Raw genomic sequence first — 15,571 nt, forward strand, 5'->3', positions numbered from 1 at the left:
CATGATCTTGAAGGACTGACAGTTGCCAAGACCTTTTGCAGTCAGCAACACAAAGGAAATAAGTCAGGACAGCTTGTCAGAAGTAGTAACTTTAAGAATCTTTATCTACATTATTCGGTAAAAGAGGTATAAAGCGTCAGGAACAAACCTCTTGGGACCAAAAGGCACTGAAAGCAGAGGATGAGCTGGCTTTTGGCCCTGGTCCTGGTTTTCCAGTTTGATTCTGAAGATCTTGTATCCCTTTTCTTCTTTTAGGGACGGTTTGATATGGGTTCAGCGAGCTAATGTCTCCCTCGGCATAATTCTGTTGTTTTGTGAGGCAGACTGATGGCTACTACTGTTAATAAGGGATCCGTTTAGTTTAACTTAGCTTATTGTTGAAAGCAAGGCCAGGGAAGAAGCGTCTGATTGATGGGGTCTGCTGGAGATGGGCTAGGTTAGAAGAGGAGGACAGGGGGAAAGACTCTCCCAAGATTTCCCAAGTGTTTCCAGAAGCAGAATCATGGCCCTGCAGTAGGTTTTGGAGGGAATTGTGTAATGAGAATTGATAGCATGTAACATCACAAGTAATTGAAAGAGATTAGGGAAAAAAACCCAAATCCTTCCATCTTATTTCATATATTTGTCAGCAGCAGTTTGCCTATGGAAGAGATACATAGAAACAAACTATAACACCTTCTCCCCCCACCCCAAATGAGGCAGTTCTATCCAGCCAAAGCTGCTTTGTGGTTTAGGTAATAAAAGTAGGTGTTTTAAGCCAACCTTGTTTTATCGATTCTTCAAGCCTGATGCTGACAAGACCTTATTTAGCTTTGGTTGGTAGCAGAAATAATTATACTATTACTACAGTAGTCCATTAACCAAAATGCCAGAACTTGAGAGGCCCAGGAGTACCTCACTGCTCAGGCTAGATTTACTTTTCACTTAAAGCTTGGGTTTGATCTCTTTTTTTCCCGCCCCCGTGAAGAATCCACAGTATCCTCCCCAGATTTGCTCAGGATTTTTAACTGTTGTTGCAGCTTTAAACTCACATTCAGTCACTTCTCATTTCAGGACACGTCCTACCTGTTCATTACAGGCCCTGATGTAGTCAAGTCAGTTACGAATGAAGATGTCACCCAGGAGCAGCTTGGGGGTTCAAAGACACACACTGCTGTGTCAGGTGGGAGCTTTGTTTTTTCACTTAAAGTATAATCCATTCCTCCAGACTGAATAAAGTAGCAGCTCCAGTGAGTGGTATTAAAACTTTTTTCCCCCTCATGGTGGGCCAGGGGCTTCTATGAGAAATTCCTTGTTGAAGGTTATAGGTTTTGTGTATTGAGTTTTGCATTCTGGATAACAAATAATTATTTTTATGCTCTGTAGCCTATCCACCGAGGAACAACTAGAGGGTATGTTGTGGAGATTTCCTCCACAGTTGAGGGAGAATTAGTATGTATTTTTTAAAGCCTTTTAAACAATTTTAACACAATGCTATAGAATGTTTTTACCAAGTCACCGTAGCAAACCTATAGGTGAGGTTGTTATCTCTTTCTAGCATTGGATTTTTCACTTGAATCTGATGCCTCTCTTTCCTTACTACCAACCCAGAGAAAATCATTGCGAGTCTGTTTCCCTGGAAAATCTTACTGAGCATTGCAGGATTCCTGGTGGGATGTTTAATGAGCCATATTCACTATGGCCTTGCAGCTCTGCTCCAGGCAAGATGGTGGAAAGGCACATATCCACTTCCTGTTATGCATGTGAGGGTGGTGATCTGCAAGTGTTTTGTCCTCAAAGACCCTCAGTCTTATAGAAAGTGACTGCCACAGAAATATGCAGGCTGCCCCATCTCCAGTGCAAGATCCCAAACACTAGATGGTGTGGAGGTCAGAGGAACTGACAAAGTAGAGACAGGTGCAGTTTGCACTGTGCAGAGTAGCCCACTGCTATCTTCTCTTACTGCTGAGCTGCTAGGGGCTAATGCACCTTTGAAGGAAGATACTATAGGAGTGCATCTTCATGGGCATGACCCCTTGCCATACTTTATCTTCTTATGCAGTAGCTTGATCTCTTCAGGTTCAGATGTGTGTGGGGGGGTATTTAATTCCCATTCCCATCAGGTTCCTGGTTGGAACCTTGAATCCTGCTGCTAGTGGTTCAGGCCAAACCAAAATGCTTACGGAAACCATCCAGGAAATGTTATAAGTTCACTATCCTTAGTATGAAATTTCCCTAGTCGTAAAGGACGTGGGGATCCCCAGGAAACTTCCACAGAGACTTTGCCATCTAGAGTAAAGGAAATGCCTGGCATTTATCAATTATAGGTGGTGGCACATATTTTGCATCTGCTTTACTTGGGCAGAACTGTAGCAAACAATTGCAGTAGCAAGGTGACACCCAGCTTGGGTCAAAAAACATCGATTCCCTTGCAAGACAGCTCTTGGCTTTATGCAAAAACTTGGGTAGCAAATTTAAGAGAATAAATAAAGTGAGGAGAATCATTAGCTGCAAAGCAGAGGAAATATTACCATCTTCCATACAGTCTATGACCAACACTAGGCCTCTGTTACAGTGAGCTGGCGGAGAGTCCAGCTTATTCCCAATGGCTGTGTCAAATTCTGATTGTGACAGGGGGCAGTCTCAAGGCTGGTCACAATGTCAGCCCACCCACCTGTCTAGGGCAGTCCCCCTTGATTTGTCTGCCATGCTTTGATGTACTCAAATAAACTGTTGGAAAAGTGTGGGAAGCCGCCCATTTAATGCCCTGATGCCAAGGGCGAAATACATGGCTCCAACCTCCCCTTTGCCACATCCCATGCTTTGCAGATGGCATCCAATTCCACTATTACTCCCCCGGCACCTTAACTGGGCCACACTCAGCCTGTGTCCCAACTTGGCCTCAAATGTCCTTAGATGTGCCCGGGCCTCCTACACTGGGGCCTTAACTCCAGGTCAGCCCATATGCACACCTTCAGGCCCCCTAAGACCCTACTCTACATGGCTGCCAGCTCCTACTTCACCCCCTCACTGTGGCTTCTGGGCCTTATGCCCCTCAGGCATCAGGAGTCTATTGATGTACCTGGGCCCCCAACTCAGCCTATGGCCCACTCAGGCCTCGGGGGTCTGTTGACATGCCTGGACCCTGCCTCAGGCCCCACTCATTAGGCCTGGGCCCTGTGGTTTTCTGTTGGGGTGTGCTCCCCTACCCTTCCCCTCCACAAGGTACCTCACAAGGCAGCAGGGGCTGAGGCTTTCCAGCACCCCATACTCGCCTTTCACTGGGGAGGCATAGGTGTGGCATTTTCTGGAGTCTGCCCTGCTACAAGCAGCCCCACCACTCCATCCTCCCCAGCAGGGTGTAGTTTTAGGTCATACCCTAGGACTAGGAGCTGCCTCCATCCCCATAGTTCCTACCTTTGACCTCCAGGTGTTCCGGAAGTAGCAGTACTCCCACCGAGAGATGCTGTTCCTTCATCTCCTTGCAGCAACTGCTGGCTCTACTGCTCAGGGCCTGTTCTTATTCTCCAGCAGCCAGAGCTTCCTCCAACCAGGCAGCCTCCTGATGGCCATGGGACTCTGCCTAATTGGCACTGCAGTCACCTGCAGGTTGCTGTGCTGCCTGCTCAAGCCCTTAAAGTGGCAGGCATCAAAGGTGCCCTGCCACACTTATGTGTGGAGTTAAGCAGCAAGATGGCAGGTTATTAAGTATCCCCGTAAGGCTCTGTTGATATCTACATGTGGTAGTGAACACCATGGTGAAGGTAATCTGTGCTTTGCAGGTGCCACTTTGGGTGATGTAAGGGAAAAGCTCCTTATACCTAACAGGTGGGGATCAACACGTACTTGATGAAGCCAGGTGGGGCACTTTCAAATAACTATGTTGTTTTGCTATTTCCCTGCAGGGGTAGCACACAAGGCCTTTGAGAATGACATCGATGCTTTGCTCAATCTCCGGGACTTCTTTAATTACTTGCCTCTCAGTAACCGTGATCCAGCCCCTGTTCGTGAATGTCATGATGCCAGGTAATTACAGGAGTGGCTTGTTCGGGTAGACACTGGTGGTTGTTATCAGTATAATGTCATTGGTGTTCTGGTAGAGGGAATGTAAAGGAAGAACTATCCTGCAGCTACTGGCTTTTACATTCTTTCCTGATGACTTTATAGAATCATAGGTCTAGCCCACTCCTTCTCTTCCAACATGCTTATGTGTATAAGTCCTTTCTTGTCACGTACATATTACTATTGCCTAAGGGCACCAGTCTGTGGTAATACAAATTGATGCCAGGGATGGGACCACAACCAGGTGAAGAGCTGTTATAACTTCAGTGTTTGGTTGCAGTGCTTGATAAATTTCTTGGCATAAATCTTTATGGTCATTGTGTTCTGCATGAACATTGAACAAACAGTACCCAAATACCCAAATGTCTGGCCTTTACTGTAGTTAAATTGGTTACATTATTTTTTTCCATAGCAAAAGCATCCCATAGTTTTTAAACAGGTCTCTTATGGTGGGCAGTTTTTTTTTCCCTTGAGAAGCTGTCAGTTGTTTTGCAGTTGTTAAAGATTTACTCTCTCATCTGTTATATCCTTGAGTTGGGACCATTTCTTCTAGCAAGCCCCAGAAGATTACCAAGGGCTTGCTATATAAGATCTGTCTCCTATATAAGAACTTACAGTAAGTTATGAAATGCCCTCTGTCCTTTTGAATTTGTGAACATATGTCTATCATATGTACATATAATTCCCTTGTATCACCCTGTTCCCATAATTTTTTCCCCGTCTCCTTTTTTCTGATCCTTCAATGCTGCTTCAGTAGGCATTTGCACCAGCATCTTAAAATAAACTTTCTTATTGTGCTGGGAATCAGGAAATTTGGTCCATTCTTCCCAAATTAAAGGCTATTTTCCTTTGCGGTAGCCTGTCTATATCCTTTTCTAGTTGTATACCAGCTGTGGTATTTCCCTGTGTAATGGTGGGGGGGAGGTCCCTTGGCACCCAAAGAGATTGATGTCCCCATCCCCCCCCCACTTAGGGCAGTCTACCCTGCTCTCGCCTGCCACACCTTTGATGTCAAATTATTTGATGTAAGAATGTGGGAGGCTGCTTATTTAAGGCCTGCTGTACTGGGCCAATCACATGGCTCCGAACTGTCTTATGCTGTGTCCCATGCCTCACAGATGGAATCCAGTTCTCCTTATTATGCTGCCAGCCCCTTACTGGGCTGTATTTGACCTCTGGCCCATGCAGGCCTCGGGTCCCTCTTGATGGACCTTGACCCCTCACTGGACCACTCCCCTGGCCTCCTTCACTGGGGTGCGCACTCACTCCACCCCTTCACTGGGGTGCACACTCACACTCTGAGCCTTTTGCCCCTTGGGCCTCAGGTCCCACTCAGTGGACCTTGGTCCCAAGCCTTTCGACTCTATGGGGTACCCACAAGGCAGTGGGGGCTGAGGCGTTACGGCACCCCATCCTTGCCTTTCAATAGCAAGGCACAGGTGTGGCATTTTCTGGGGGGTTGCCCCACCACAGGCAGTCCCGCCACCCCATCCAACCCCAGCAGGGTGCAGTTTCAGGTCTTACCCAGGACCAGAAGGAACCTCCTCCATCCCCATAGTTCCTATCCTAACCTCCAGGTGTTCCAGGAGCTGCAACTTTTTGGCTGGGAGATGTTGTTCCTCCAGCTCCCCAGATGTAACTGCCAGCTCTGTTCCCAGGGTCAGGGCTTATACTCTCCCTGCCCAGTCCTCCTCCAATCAGGCAACCCCCTACAGTCAGGTGGCTACCTAACTGGGCCTGCTCCACAGCCTGCCTGATGTTCTTAAAGCGGCAGGCACAGTGTACTGCCACACCCTGTCTTGAAAGTTGTCGTATACATTGGTGTAAATGGAAAGATTTTTTTTCTCTTTTCTGTTATTCTAGAAGCCATTGTTTGTACTGGGACTAGTGTCCTGTTTCTGTATGTTCAGAAATGCAGGACTCAATCTTGTTTTCTCTCAGGTCAAGTGACAACACTCCCTTGAGTCATGGCTGTACCCCTAAGTTGAAAGGCCTTGTCCGATGGGAAAGAGGGATGATTTGTTTAAACATTTGTAAACTTTTTATTAAACACTTGGCTAACTGTGACTATCCTGAGTCTCTTCAGTGTTCAACTTCAGTGTTGATTGTTAGTCTGGCTAGTTGGTAAAGTCCATAGCAAATAAATATGGTTCTACCTAAAGTCTGTACTGATTTGCCTTGTGGTGTAAGTTTTGGTTCAGGGTAATTTTCTGGTTCATTTAAAACGTATTTATCTGGGTTAGGGTGCCTCAATTTGCTATAGCTTGTTGACATGACAGTGCTATATAATACTTAAAAGAGCAGGTCTATCCTGCCTTAGTACTGTATCTGTATATAGTAGCTGCATCTACTCTCAGCTTGCTTGTACTCCCAAGTTAATTCTAACTGCATGTTCTATGTCTGTGTACCTGCTGGAGTTTTATCTAGGATGATCTGAAGAAGATTTTGAAGCAAGATCAGTCTCCTGGGGGAAAAGTTCATTTTGCTGGGGACTGTTTTCCTTGACAAAAGGCAGGATAAAATTTCCCGGCACTCTGTATCCTGCTTAACTTGATGGAGGTCTGGTTTGACATTTCCATTTTCACAGCTCTTCTGGGTTACTTGAAATCTGAATTCCCATGGAATTTGTTGCCCATTTTGTATCTAAACAGTTTCTAGACAATTGATGTCTGTGAGGTTGTTAAATGTACATCTTACCTATGGGTTTAGTATGATATTTAGCCAGTCAGTTGCTTTCCTTCAATTAAGTATTTATTTAGCTAATAATATACAAACACTTGGATAAAATATGACGTCACTTAGAGACATTGAACTGTGTGTGTGGTGTTCCTGTCAATTTTATTCCGTTAATAAGTTAATTATTCTGTTAATCAATTAATAAATTTCTTACCTTTTTACAAAATGATGTGTGGCCAAGGGGTAAAGCAAAGGAGACAGTGACATGTCTGTATAACCAGTTCACTTATGTATTTAAATAGGTTACCTAGAGCTGTGGGATAAGAGGCATAACAAAATTAGTATTTCTGGTCTCAGTTTTGCAGCGTGAATGATTCTAGGCAGTCCAAGAACACGAGATTTACTTGAATCCAGGATGACAGAATTTGTGACCCCTTGCCCCCCCGACACCCCCGTTATTAGATTTTATACATGGAAAATTATATGTTGGTTATAATTTTCCAGGTCTAGAATCTAATTATTGGAGGGTAGTCTTAAATTCATCCCCCTGCCATTGCAGGGGGGAAAGCAGTGGCAGGATGGCATGCAACCTGACCCCCCCCCCCCCCCCCCCCCAAGTGCATGCCCTCCACCCCTCCATCATTTGTCCCTCTCTGGTGCCTGTCTTCTGCCCCCTCCACCAGTGGCAGCATCCCCTCCTATGTGACCCCTCTGCTGCCCATCCTCCTTGCCACTTGGTGCCGCTTACTTTGTGTACAGCTCCTTTTGCTCTGTCTTTGCCTGGGACATGGAGCCAGTAGCAGAGACCCTGGCCCCAGCAACACCAGAGCTGGGGGAAAGGACATGGGGCAGGTGGTGGCTCTTCATCTAGCTGGGGAGATAACAATGAAAAGATCTGACATAACAAAGCTGTCCTGTTGCTCCTTGTCCCCTCACTGCTTTGCCAGCCAGACTGTTCTCTGCTCCTCCACCTCTGTAGTCCCTCTGGGTACCAGCCAACTTGCCGTGCAACCTACAGGGGGCAGAAGCACCATGTGTGCTGCTGCATTTTTCTCTTCCTGCCTCACATTTTCTCTTCTCTGTTATTCTGTGTCCTGATGCATGAGCAATTGGGGCAGGAAGATGCTGACAGCTGGGTGGTGGTTCTCCATGCAGGCCCAGATGGGATAAATTATAGGTACAGATTTTCTTTGTGGCACTGATTTTGATTTTGTGAATGCTCATGTTGTTTTTCCTTTGCGCTGGATTTGTCTGAAGTAACCGCTTGGTTCCTGAGTTGGATACTATTGTCCCAATGGAATCTACAAAAGCGTATGACATGCTGGACATCATACATGCGGTAAGCCCTCTCTTTAAGTGCTGGCTTTTTTTCTTTTCTTTTTTTTTTTTTAAAGAGTTATCAGTGTGACAAATTAATATTAAATGGCTCTGAGTGGTGGAAGTGAAAAAACAGAAAGCCACAGGAGATGGACTTTCAATGCACTCTGTTGTCAGAACAGCTGTTTGGATAATTCTTTCCCTTGCATTTGGTGAACCTAAGGCCAGAGGCACTAGAAACAGCAAAAATAAGGGAGCTGGTGTTTGAAAAGGGTTTTATGATTTATCTTTGAGGTGTCATTTTTCACTTACGTGTCCAGCATGTGACTGTGGAAAGACAGTATTATTCTTACTTCTTTTTTAAAGTGTTACAAGAAAACTAAAATACTGTAGATTTTCATTCCCTTGTTATTACCATACTCTTTTAAATAATGCTGTATGTTGATGTTGGAATGTTTTCTCATAAACAGAGAAAACCTTTACTTTGGAATTCAGATCCATTCACAGAAACCCTTGGATTTTTGCCATCTAATTACTTTTGGTGAATATCACTGTATATATATGTTTATATTATATTCTATACATAGATTACTATTTATTAAAAGTAATAGTATTCAGCTTGCCAAGTCAAGCACTCAGAACTTTGACATTCCAAAATTAAGATTGGATGGGACAAGGCAAATGAAATGTCCTGTGATAAAGATAGCACATATTTAAGCAGAAGGCACGGGGACCAGGGCCTGCATTAAAATGATGTAGGCAACACGAATACCTACATTTCCTTTTCCAGGGTCTTTGTTTTTGCAACTTTAAGGTCCTCTTAACCTGTTTTTGGAGGTTCTTAGAAAAAAAATGAAGAAAACCCAATTATATTGTATGGTGTCACAGAGTGGGATCTCTGGGGTGGCTGTGATGCCCCGGGGAGCTCCATGACCATGCAAGCTCTGCACCAAGGACGCCCTTGTCTCACCTGCCATGTCTTGTTGGTAAAATAAACTGGGAGGCTGCCTATGGGTCTCTGCTTGGTCTTGGTCTGCTGAACCCTACTCAAGCTAACTGGTCTTTGAGCCCTTTGCTGGGCCTCTCTTTAGTACTGTGCTACATGGGGCACCTCAGGCCTTACAGGCCAATTGCATGGCTCCAACCTGCCCTTTGCCACGCTGCATACCTCGTGTGTGTTACAGTTATTGTACTCTCTGTTGCAGCCTTGGCCTACTCTGCCTCCACCCCTTTAATACAGATGGGCCTCTTAGCCTAGACCCACTGTGTTGGGCCCCACTTTGAGGCACCAGTTCTCAGTCTCCTGTTGTCACCAAACCACTGGCCATTGTCTGCAGCCCTCTAGCGCTGGGCTTTCCTCCCCCTCCCAAGCTTGCACCCCTCAGGTGCTGGGGCTCTACACAATCAAGTGCCCCCCCTCTGGCCACTAATGGGGCCTCCTTCTCCCCTTATAGCCTCATCCCAAAACTACCAGTACAAACATAACAACATAACCATAATCAAAAGAGACCATGCTCTGCCTCTTCAAGAAGGCAAACTTCTCCCCTTTGTATAGTGCACCTCCTAACCCTGGCTACCTTATGGGCTCTTGGAAACTTACTGCACTTAGAAGTAGCAAAGCAGGCAGCCAGATGTAGCAGGCAGCTCTCTCATGTAGGAGCTCCTTCTCCTGGCAGTTTGCAGAGCCTGAACCCTGCCAGCCCCTGCCTGGTTTTTATATGTACCCAGGGCTCCGCCACCTTCTAGTCAGCTGACACCCTGCAAGTGCTAGCTAATTACCTAATTAGCCTGTTACTCAGGCAACCTGCAGCTGTGGAGCTCTGCCTAGCCTGCAGGGCTTCTTTGCTAGGCTGCTTCTGCCCTTAAAGGTGTAGGCACACCTTGGTGCCTTGAGACATATGGGAATGCAAGCAGTTCCCTGAAGGTAATGATAAGGTTTGAACTCAACACTTTTGAGATAATAGTGCAGAGTTTTTACCACTTGTGTTATGTATTCACTGTCAGCAGTAGAATGCCATTATCCTCTTTTTGAGTAGCCCGTGACAGTTTTGAAGCAGTGAATTACTTATGAAGGAATAGGTCTGTTTTAATTGGCAGCATTCCCTGGTATATAGATTTGCAGATATTCTGAGGCAGTGCAACAAAGGGAATACTCATTAGCTCGACCATGTTAATTCACTGCTGTGACATAAGTAACCCTATCAGACTTTTGGAGTTCCTGCAAAATAGGTGGTGAGGCTGATACTTGCTGGCCTGATAAAGTACTATTGTGTGCACGGAGCTGTCAGTATTGGTCTGTGAAAGAGAGGAGACCGTACAACTCATAGCCTGCTGGTTCCTAGCTCACTGCAAATCTAAGCCCCAAGTCAAATAGTATTTTGATGCTGGAAAAGCAGTAGCAGCTAAATGTTTACGGTCTTTTATATGGAGTTTCAGTTGTCTGAGGCAGCTTTTAGAATAATCCAGGAGGCTGAGTAGGGTTTGGGAGCATGTGAAGTGGGGATAGATGGTCTAAATATTAAGAAACAAGCTGTTTCACATTCTGCTGCCCTTGTGTAAATAGCAATTATTCCACAGCTGATAACTTGGTCATGTCTGGATTAATTTCCAACGGGTTAAAACAGGGCTGGACACACTTCTGATGCTGGGGTTCTCCCCCTGCCATATCCTGCTGCAGGGGTGGGCAGAATATGGGCTGTGGGCCAGATCTGGCCGGCGAGGCCATTCTGTGTGGCCTGCGGGGCCCCTAAAAAAAGTAGAAAGTTAATATTTCTCTGCATTTGGCTCCTGTCAAAAATGGCAGTAGGACCCAGGGGAAGCCCGGTGGGCTCCAACAACAGTGGGGCCGTCCGGCCCTGCCCCCAGCTGGGGTTTCTGGGCTGTCCCAGCATAGAAAGCTCAGAAGAGGGTGGGGGGAGACCGCAGGCAAGGAAGGAGCGTGGGGGGCAGGGGGAGGAGTGGGGCTGCTTGTGCCCACTCTGGACAGCGAGCGCCTGCAGTGTGGGGCACCAGGCATGGGGCAGGCCACTTCTCCCCCCGCACTCAGCTTTTCCCTGGGCTCCTTTCGTGCAGAGAAAAGCAGCCCCTCGCCTGCCCCATGCTGCAGGCGCTCGCAGCCCATGTGGGGCTGTCTGGAGCAGGCACAGGCAGCCCCAGACAGGCTGTGAGTGGCTGCAGTGTGGGGTGCTGGGCATGGGGTAGGGAGGGGCTGCTTTCTGCCCCCCCGCGCTCAGCACCAGCTTGTAACCCGGCCCCACTGCCAGGCTGGCTATAGGGTGGGTTGCAAGCTGGTGCCAAGAGTGGGGAAACATGGGCCCTTGCCTGCCCCATGGCCGGCGCCCCAGGCTGCAGCCACCTGCAGCCTGCTCCAGACAGCCCCGTACAGGCTGCAAGGACCTGCAGGGCGCTGGCCATGGGCAGGTGAGGGCCCACTTTTTCCCACACTCAGCACCAGCTTCTTCACTGCTGGTAAGCAAGGGTTGGAGCTGTGCGCTGCTCCCTGCCTGTACCGTGGGGTTGGGGTCACTGGGTGAGCGGGCGGGGAACCAGTGGGAGCAGAGGGCCTGCACTGGTGTCCTGGGGCCAGTGCCGGTAGGGCCCAGAGCAGGGTGGCAGGCGCGTGGCAAGAGTTGAAAGCAGTCCCATTGGTTTTCAGTAGTGCTTGTGCTTTTCCAAATCCTGCTCTGAGGCACGAGAGCTGTTCAAAATGCTCTTGAGACGTTTTTGCTGTCTTTCCCATTTCTTGTTGAGCCATTTCTGAGAACAGGTTTTACACTCAGGCCAAATTCTTAGGCAGTGACCACAGATAGAAAATTTCAGCCTGAATGACTGTACTATAGTGTTGTTTTAGGCAGCTGAAAACAAGGTGTTACAATGGAAAGTGTTAGGCATCCATGCATTTGTCCATACTGCTTTATCTATTATTACGTGTCTTTATGAAACAAACTTTGGGTACTGCTTTACATGGCTGTGGATGCGGCTTTACAGCTTGCATAGAAAAAACAGTGGTAGAGGTAAGGGCTGCCTTAAGGAATGTAGTCAAGTGGGACACAGACTACTGATTGCATGTTCCCTATATGCAGAAAGATGTTTGTGCCCAAAAGCTTGCAAAGAATGATTTTCCCAACTATTTAGTTGGTCTAATAAAAGGTATCACATTTACCCCAAAAAAACCTTGTCTGCTATGGCCTTAGACCAACACAGCTACAACTAACACCCCCTACACGCAGATACAGTTAAGCCCGACTCTACTCTGTTTATGTCTTGTGTAACCCCAGTGACTTCAGTGGGGTTGACAGATCATCTGGTCAAGTGAACCACCATGAAGGACCTTGTTAGTAATCTGAGGTGTTTTTTAAAAGAACTGCAGTGTGCTAAACATGTACTGGAAAACTCAGTACTTTGGAGGACGGGGAGGAATCTGGAAGTCAACTTTTTTTTTTAACATGCACTATTCTTATACTGGGAACAGCTTTGGTTTTGTGGCTGGCTCAGGCAGTGCTCCTGATGAGATATATCTGGAAGGAAATATAGTATCACATACACACTGACAAACAGACTGGAAAGAAGAAGAAACGATTTATTTGCAAAATCTCCTGTTACAGAAGCAATGTATTTTTTTTCCTCACTGTGTAACAGATACGATTGCAGCTGACCACACCAACCTATGTCTCTTCACAAGGCTTCTTGTTAACTTTTTTCCTTCCAGATTGTTGATGAGAGGGAATTCTTTGAGATCATGCCCTCCTATGCCAGAAACATAGTGGTTGGATTTGCCAGGATGAATGGAAGAACCATTGGAATTGTGGGCAATCAGCCCAAAGTAGCATCAGGTAAGAGCTGGCTGCAAGCTACAAATCTCTCTGATTCAGGGGTGTTTGCAAGCTGCCTCCTGTTTGTGTTTTCTCATTACACACACTGTGAGGGTGTCTGTCATAAGGAGAGGAGGTGTATTTTGGGTCTCCTTTTCATTTTTTCCCCAGGTTTACAGTGCAGCATCACAAGGTGCTGTGCTGGTACCAGTAGGTGTTATCCTTATATATTAATGAGCTAACAATGAGGTGAGCAGAAATGCATTCTGCATTTTGCTGGTTTGTCAGAAGTGGAGAAATCCATGGAGAACTTCAGCCGGACTATGGAAAACTAGAATAACGGGTGCAAAGTGGTAGGGAAAATTCTAATATAAGATAACAGATGTTGCCTGGAGTGACTTGTGATGCTTGTAACTGGGTCTTGCTCTGGACAGAACGCCTGTGCCTCTTTTTGGTCAGCTCATTAAGAACCCCTTCTTGATGTGCATTTGTGGTCAGAAAAGCAAGGAATAGTGGGATGCATAGTAAACAAGAGAGAATAATAGCAAACATAGAAATCCATGCTGCCACATCACTTGGGACACTTCTGTTTTAGCTAAAAAAGCTGTAGCAGAAACAGAAGGGGGGGCTCATGAAGTCGGTGAGAATGATTTGAGGCCTGGCAAAACTGGTACACAAGGACTAAATGCAATGGTACAGACCTTTATTTAAGTGAATCTGCAGGGACATGGTAAAAACATATGCACCAATGCTCACAGATCTGGCACTTCCTGGAACCCTTTTCTCACAGAATACAAACAAGACAGCAGCCGGTGAAATTGTAAGCCAACTTAGTGTACATTGATGAATAAAATACTTTATGCATAGTATCCCATTACTGCTGTATCTGAATACCTATAACAACTGAAGTTCAGCACTTAAAACCCAGGCTTTTTATGGGTATTATGAAATCCACTTTTACAGCAAAAAGAATATTTATAAAAAGAAGAAAAAATATAGAGGAGAGAGAAAGCTCTTGTGTTCTGGGAAACCATGCTCTGAGCCATGCGGATCATTCTTTATTTCCATCTTGCAGCTTTCGAAATGGCTGGTGCTGACAACTAGCAGCTATATCCTCATTGACCCCTCTTCTGAGCCACATGGGAATTCCCACATATGGTTTGTTCATGTGTTAACTTGAACTGTCTCCATGACTTGTTATATTTTAGTCAAATTAGGCCATCCTGTGTGGTGGTGGCTCATTTCCCCCGGCTACTTTAATCAAATACTTATTCTTGGCAAGGTAATTTGCTGACTATTAAAGAATCATGAGATAATTAATGGGTTTCACGGTTTCATTTGAGAAATGTATTGCAGTATTTTAACCGAGAATGCTGATGTTACAACTTTGCATTGATTTGCAGAATGTGTTTACACTGCGTTGGAGTGATGTAAGGTGTTTCATTTTGTACTTACCTGTTTATAATTTTCTTTTCATTGGGTTTTTTTATATATATTAAAGTGGCATATGGGATCTCTGTGTCAGGAACTTTTCTCCCCCTCCCTGAAGCAGCAGTCGATCTTGGGGGGGATTCTACGTAGCAGTGCAGTAAAAAGAAATGATGATATGAAATGAATGCATATAAAATATGTCACTCATAGGCTGAAATACTGCTACCTTGTAACAGTCATATAATGGGATACATTATGACATTTTATTTCATAGATTTCATAGACATCAGGGCTGGAAGGGACCTTGGGAGATGGAGTCCAGCCCCCTGCCCAAAGGGCAGGAAGTCAGCTGGGGTTATAGGATCCCAGCAAGATAAGCATCCAATTTACTCTTGAAGGTGTTCAGTGTAGGTGCTTGAATACTTTTAAGAATACTTTTCAGTAGGTCATAAATACCTGTGTCAGTCAGAGGCTTTTGAAAATTGTACTTATCTGTGATCTTGATTTTCTCCCCACCCCCGTTCACAATTGAAGTGGGGGAGACCATCAAACAAAGACAGAAGCTAGAGCTGAAACTGTTCTGTTCTCAGTATTGCTCCCTCAATATAGGACAATGGAGATTCAATATGGTCTATTTTCTGTACTGCCCTGAATGCTGTATTTGAAGTCTAGAATGGCAATATTAGAAATGAGCTGTTTAAAACTGTGAAATATCCTGCTCTGTTTTCTCAATGCAGGGTGCTTAGACATAAATTCCTCTGTGAAAGGAGCCCGTTTTGTCCGGTTCTGCGATGCCTTCAACATTCCTCTGATCACTTTTGTGGATGTCCCAGGATTTCTGCCAGGTAGGTAGGTCCTTGCTGAGATGTAACTGCCTGACTGGAGTGGAGCTTTAAATGTAGCTAGTTTGGGTAGTGCTAGCGGTAGATCTGTGAGAGCTGGGAGCTGTGCATATAGTAAAACCTACCTTGAGAAGCAAGGTAAGCATCAGGGCTGAGAGCCTGTGCTGAGCTTTGCATTACCTAGTCCTGAGCCTAGTTGCTTTGCCAATCCTGTCTGGTACCAGAGCCACTGCAAAGACCCAGGGCCTGGCTGGCTCTTTGCTAACTCTCTACAAATCCTGCTGAGGGTGTGGATGAAGCAGAAGCTGGTCGTACTTCACGTCTTGCGTGTTTTCCTTTTTTCTTGGAGGCTCTAAGCACCTCCCACAGGCTCAGCTATAGCGGTTGTACTTTGTGTGCTGCCAGGGCAGCATGGAGCTGCACCATCCCATGAAGAAGCCCAGCAAGGATTGT

At 45.9% G+C, this 15,571-nt stretch overlaps 1 protein-coding gene across 2 annotated transcripts in view; it reads left to right on the top strand.

Annotated features, from left to right (window-relative positions):
- Positions 1-15,571, top strand: part of PCCB (propionyl-CoA carboxylase subunit beta) — a 47,618-nt gene that overhangs the window by 24,391 nt on the left and 7,656 nt on the right. For both annotated transcript variants that reach the window (XM_090051341.1, XM_090051342.1), the window contains exons 7-11: positions 1,054-1,162; positions 3,885-4,005; positions 7,975-8,056; positions 12,743-12,866; positions 15,014-15,121. In XM_090051341.1, the coding sequence (XP_089907467.1) occupies positions 1,054-1,162; positions 3,885-4,005; positions 7,975-8,056; positions 12,743-12,866; positions 15,014-15,121 (544 nt within the window). The remainder of the gene's footprint in view (positions 1-1,053; positions 1,163-3,884; positions 4,006-7,974; positions 8,057-12,742; positions 12,867-15,013; positions 15,122-15,571) is intronic.

The sequence above is a fragment of the Crocodylus siamensis genome, chromosome 6, assembly GCF_052110815.1.
Source record: "Crocodylus siamensis isolate JL-2025a chromosome 6, ASM5211081v1, whole genome shotgun sequence".
NCBI classification, from domain to species: Eukaryota; Metazoa; Chordata; order Crocodylia; family Crocodylidae; genus Crocodylus; species Crocodylus siamensis.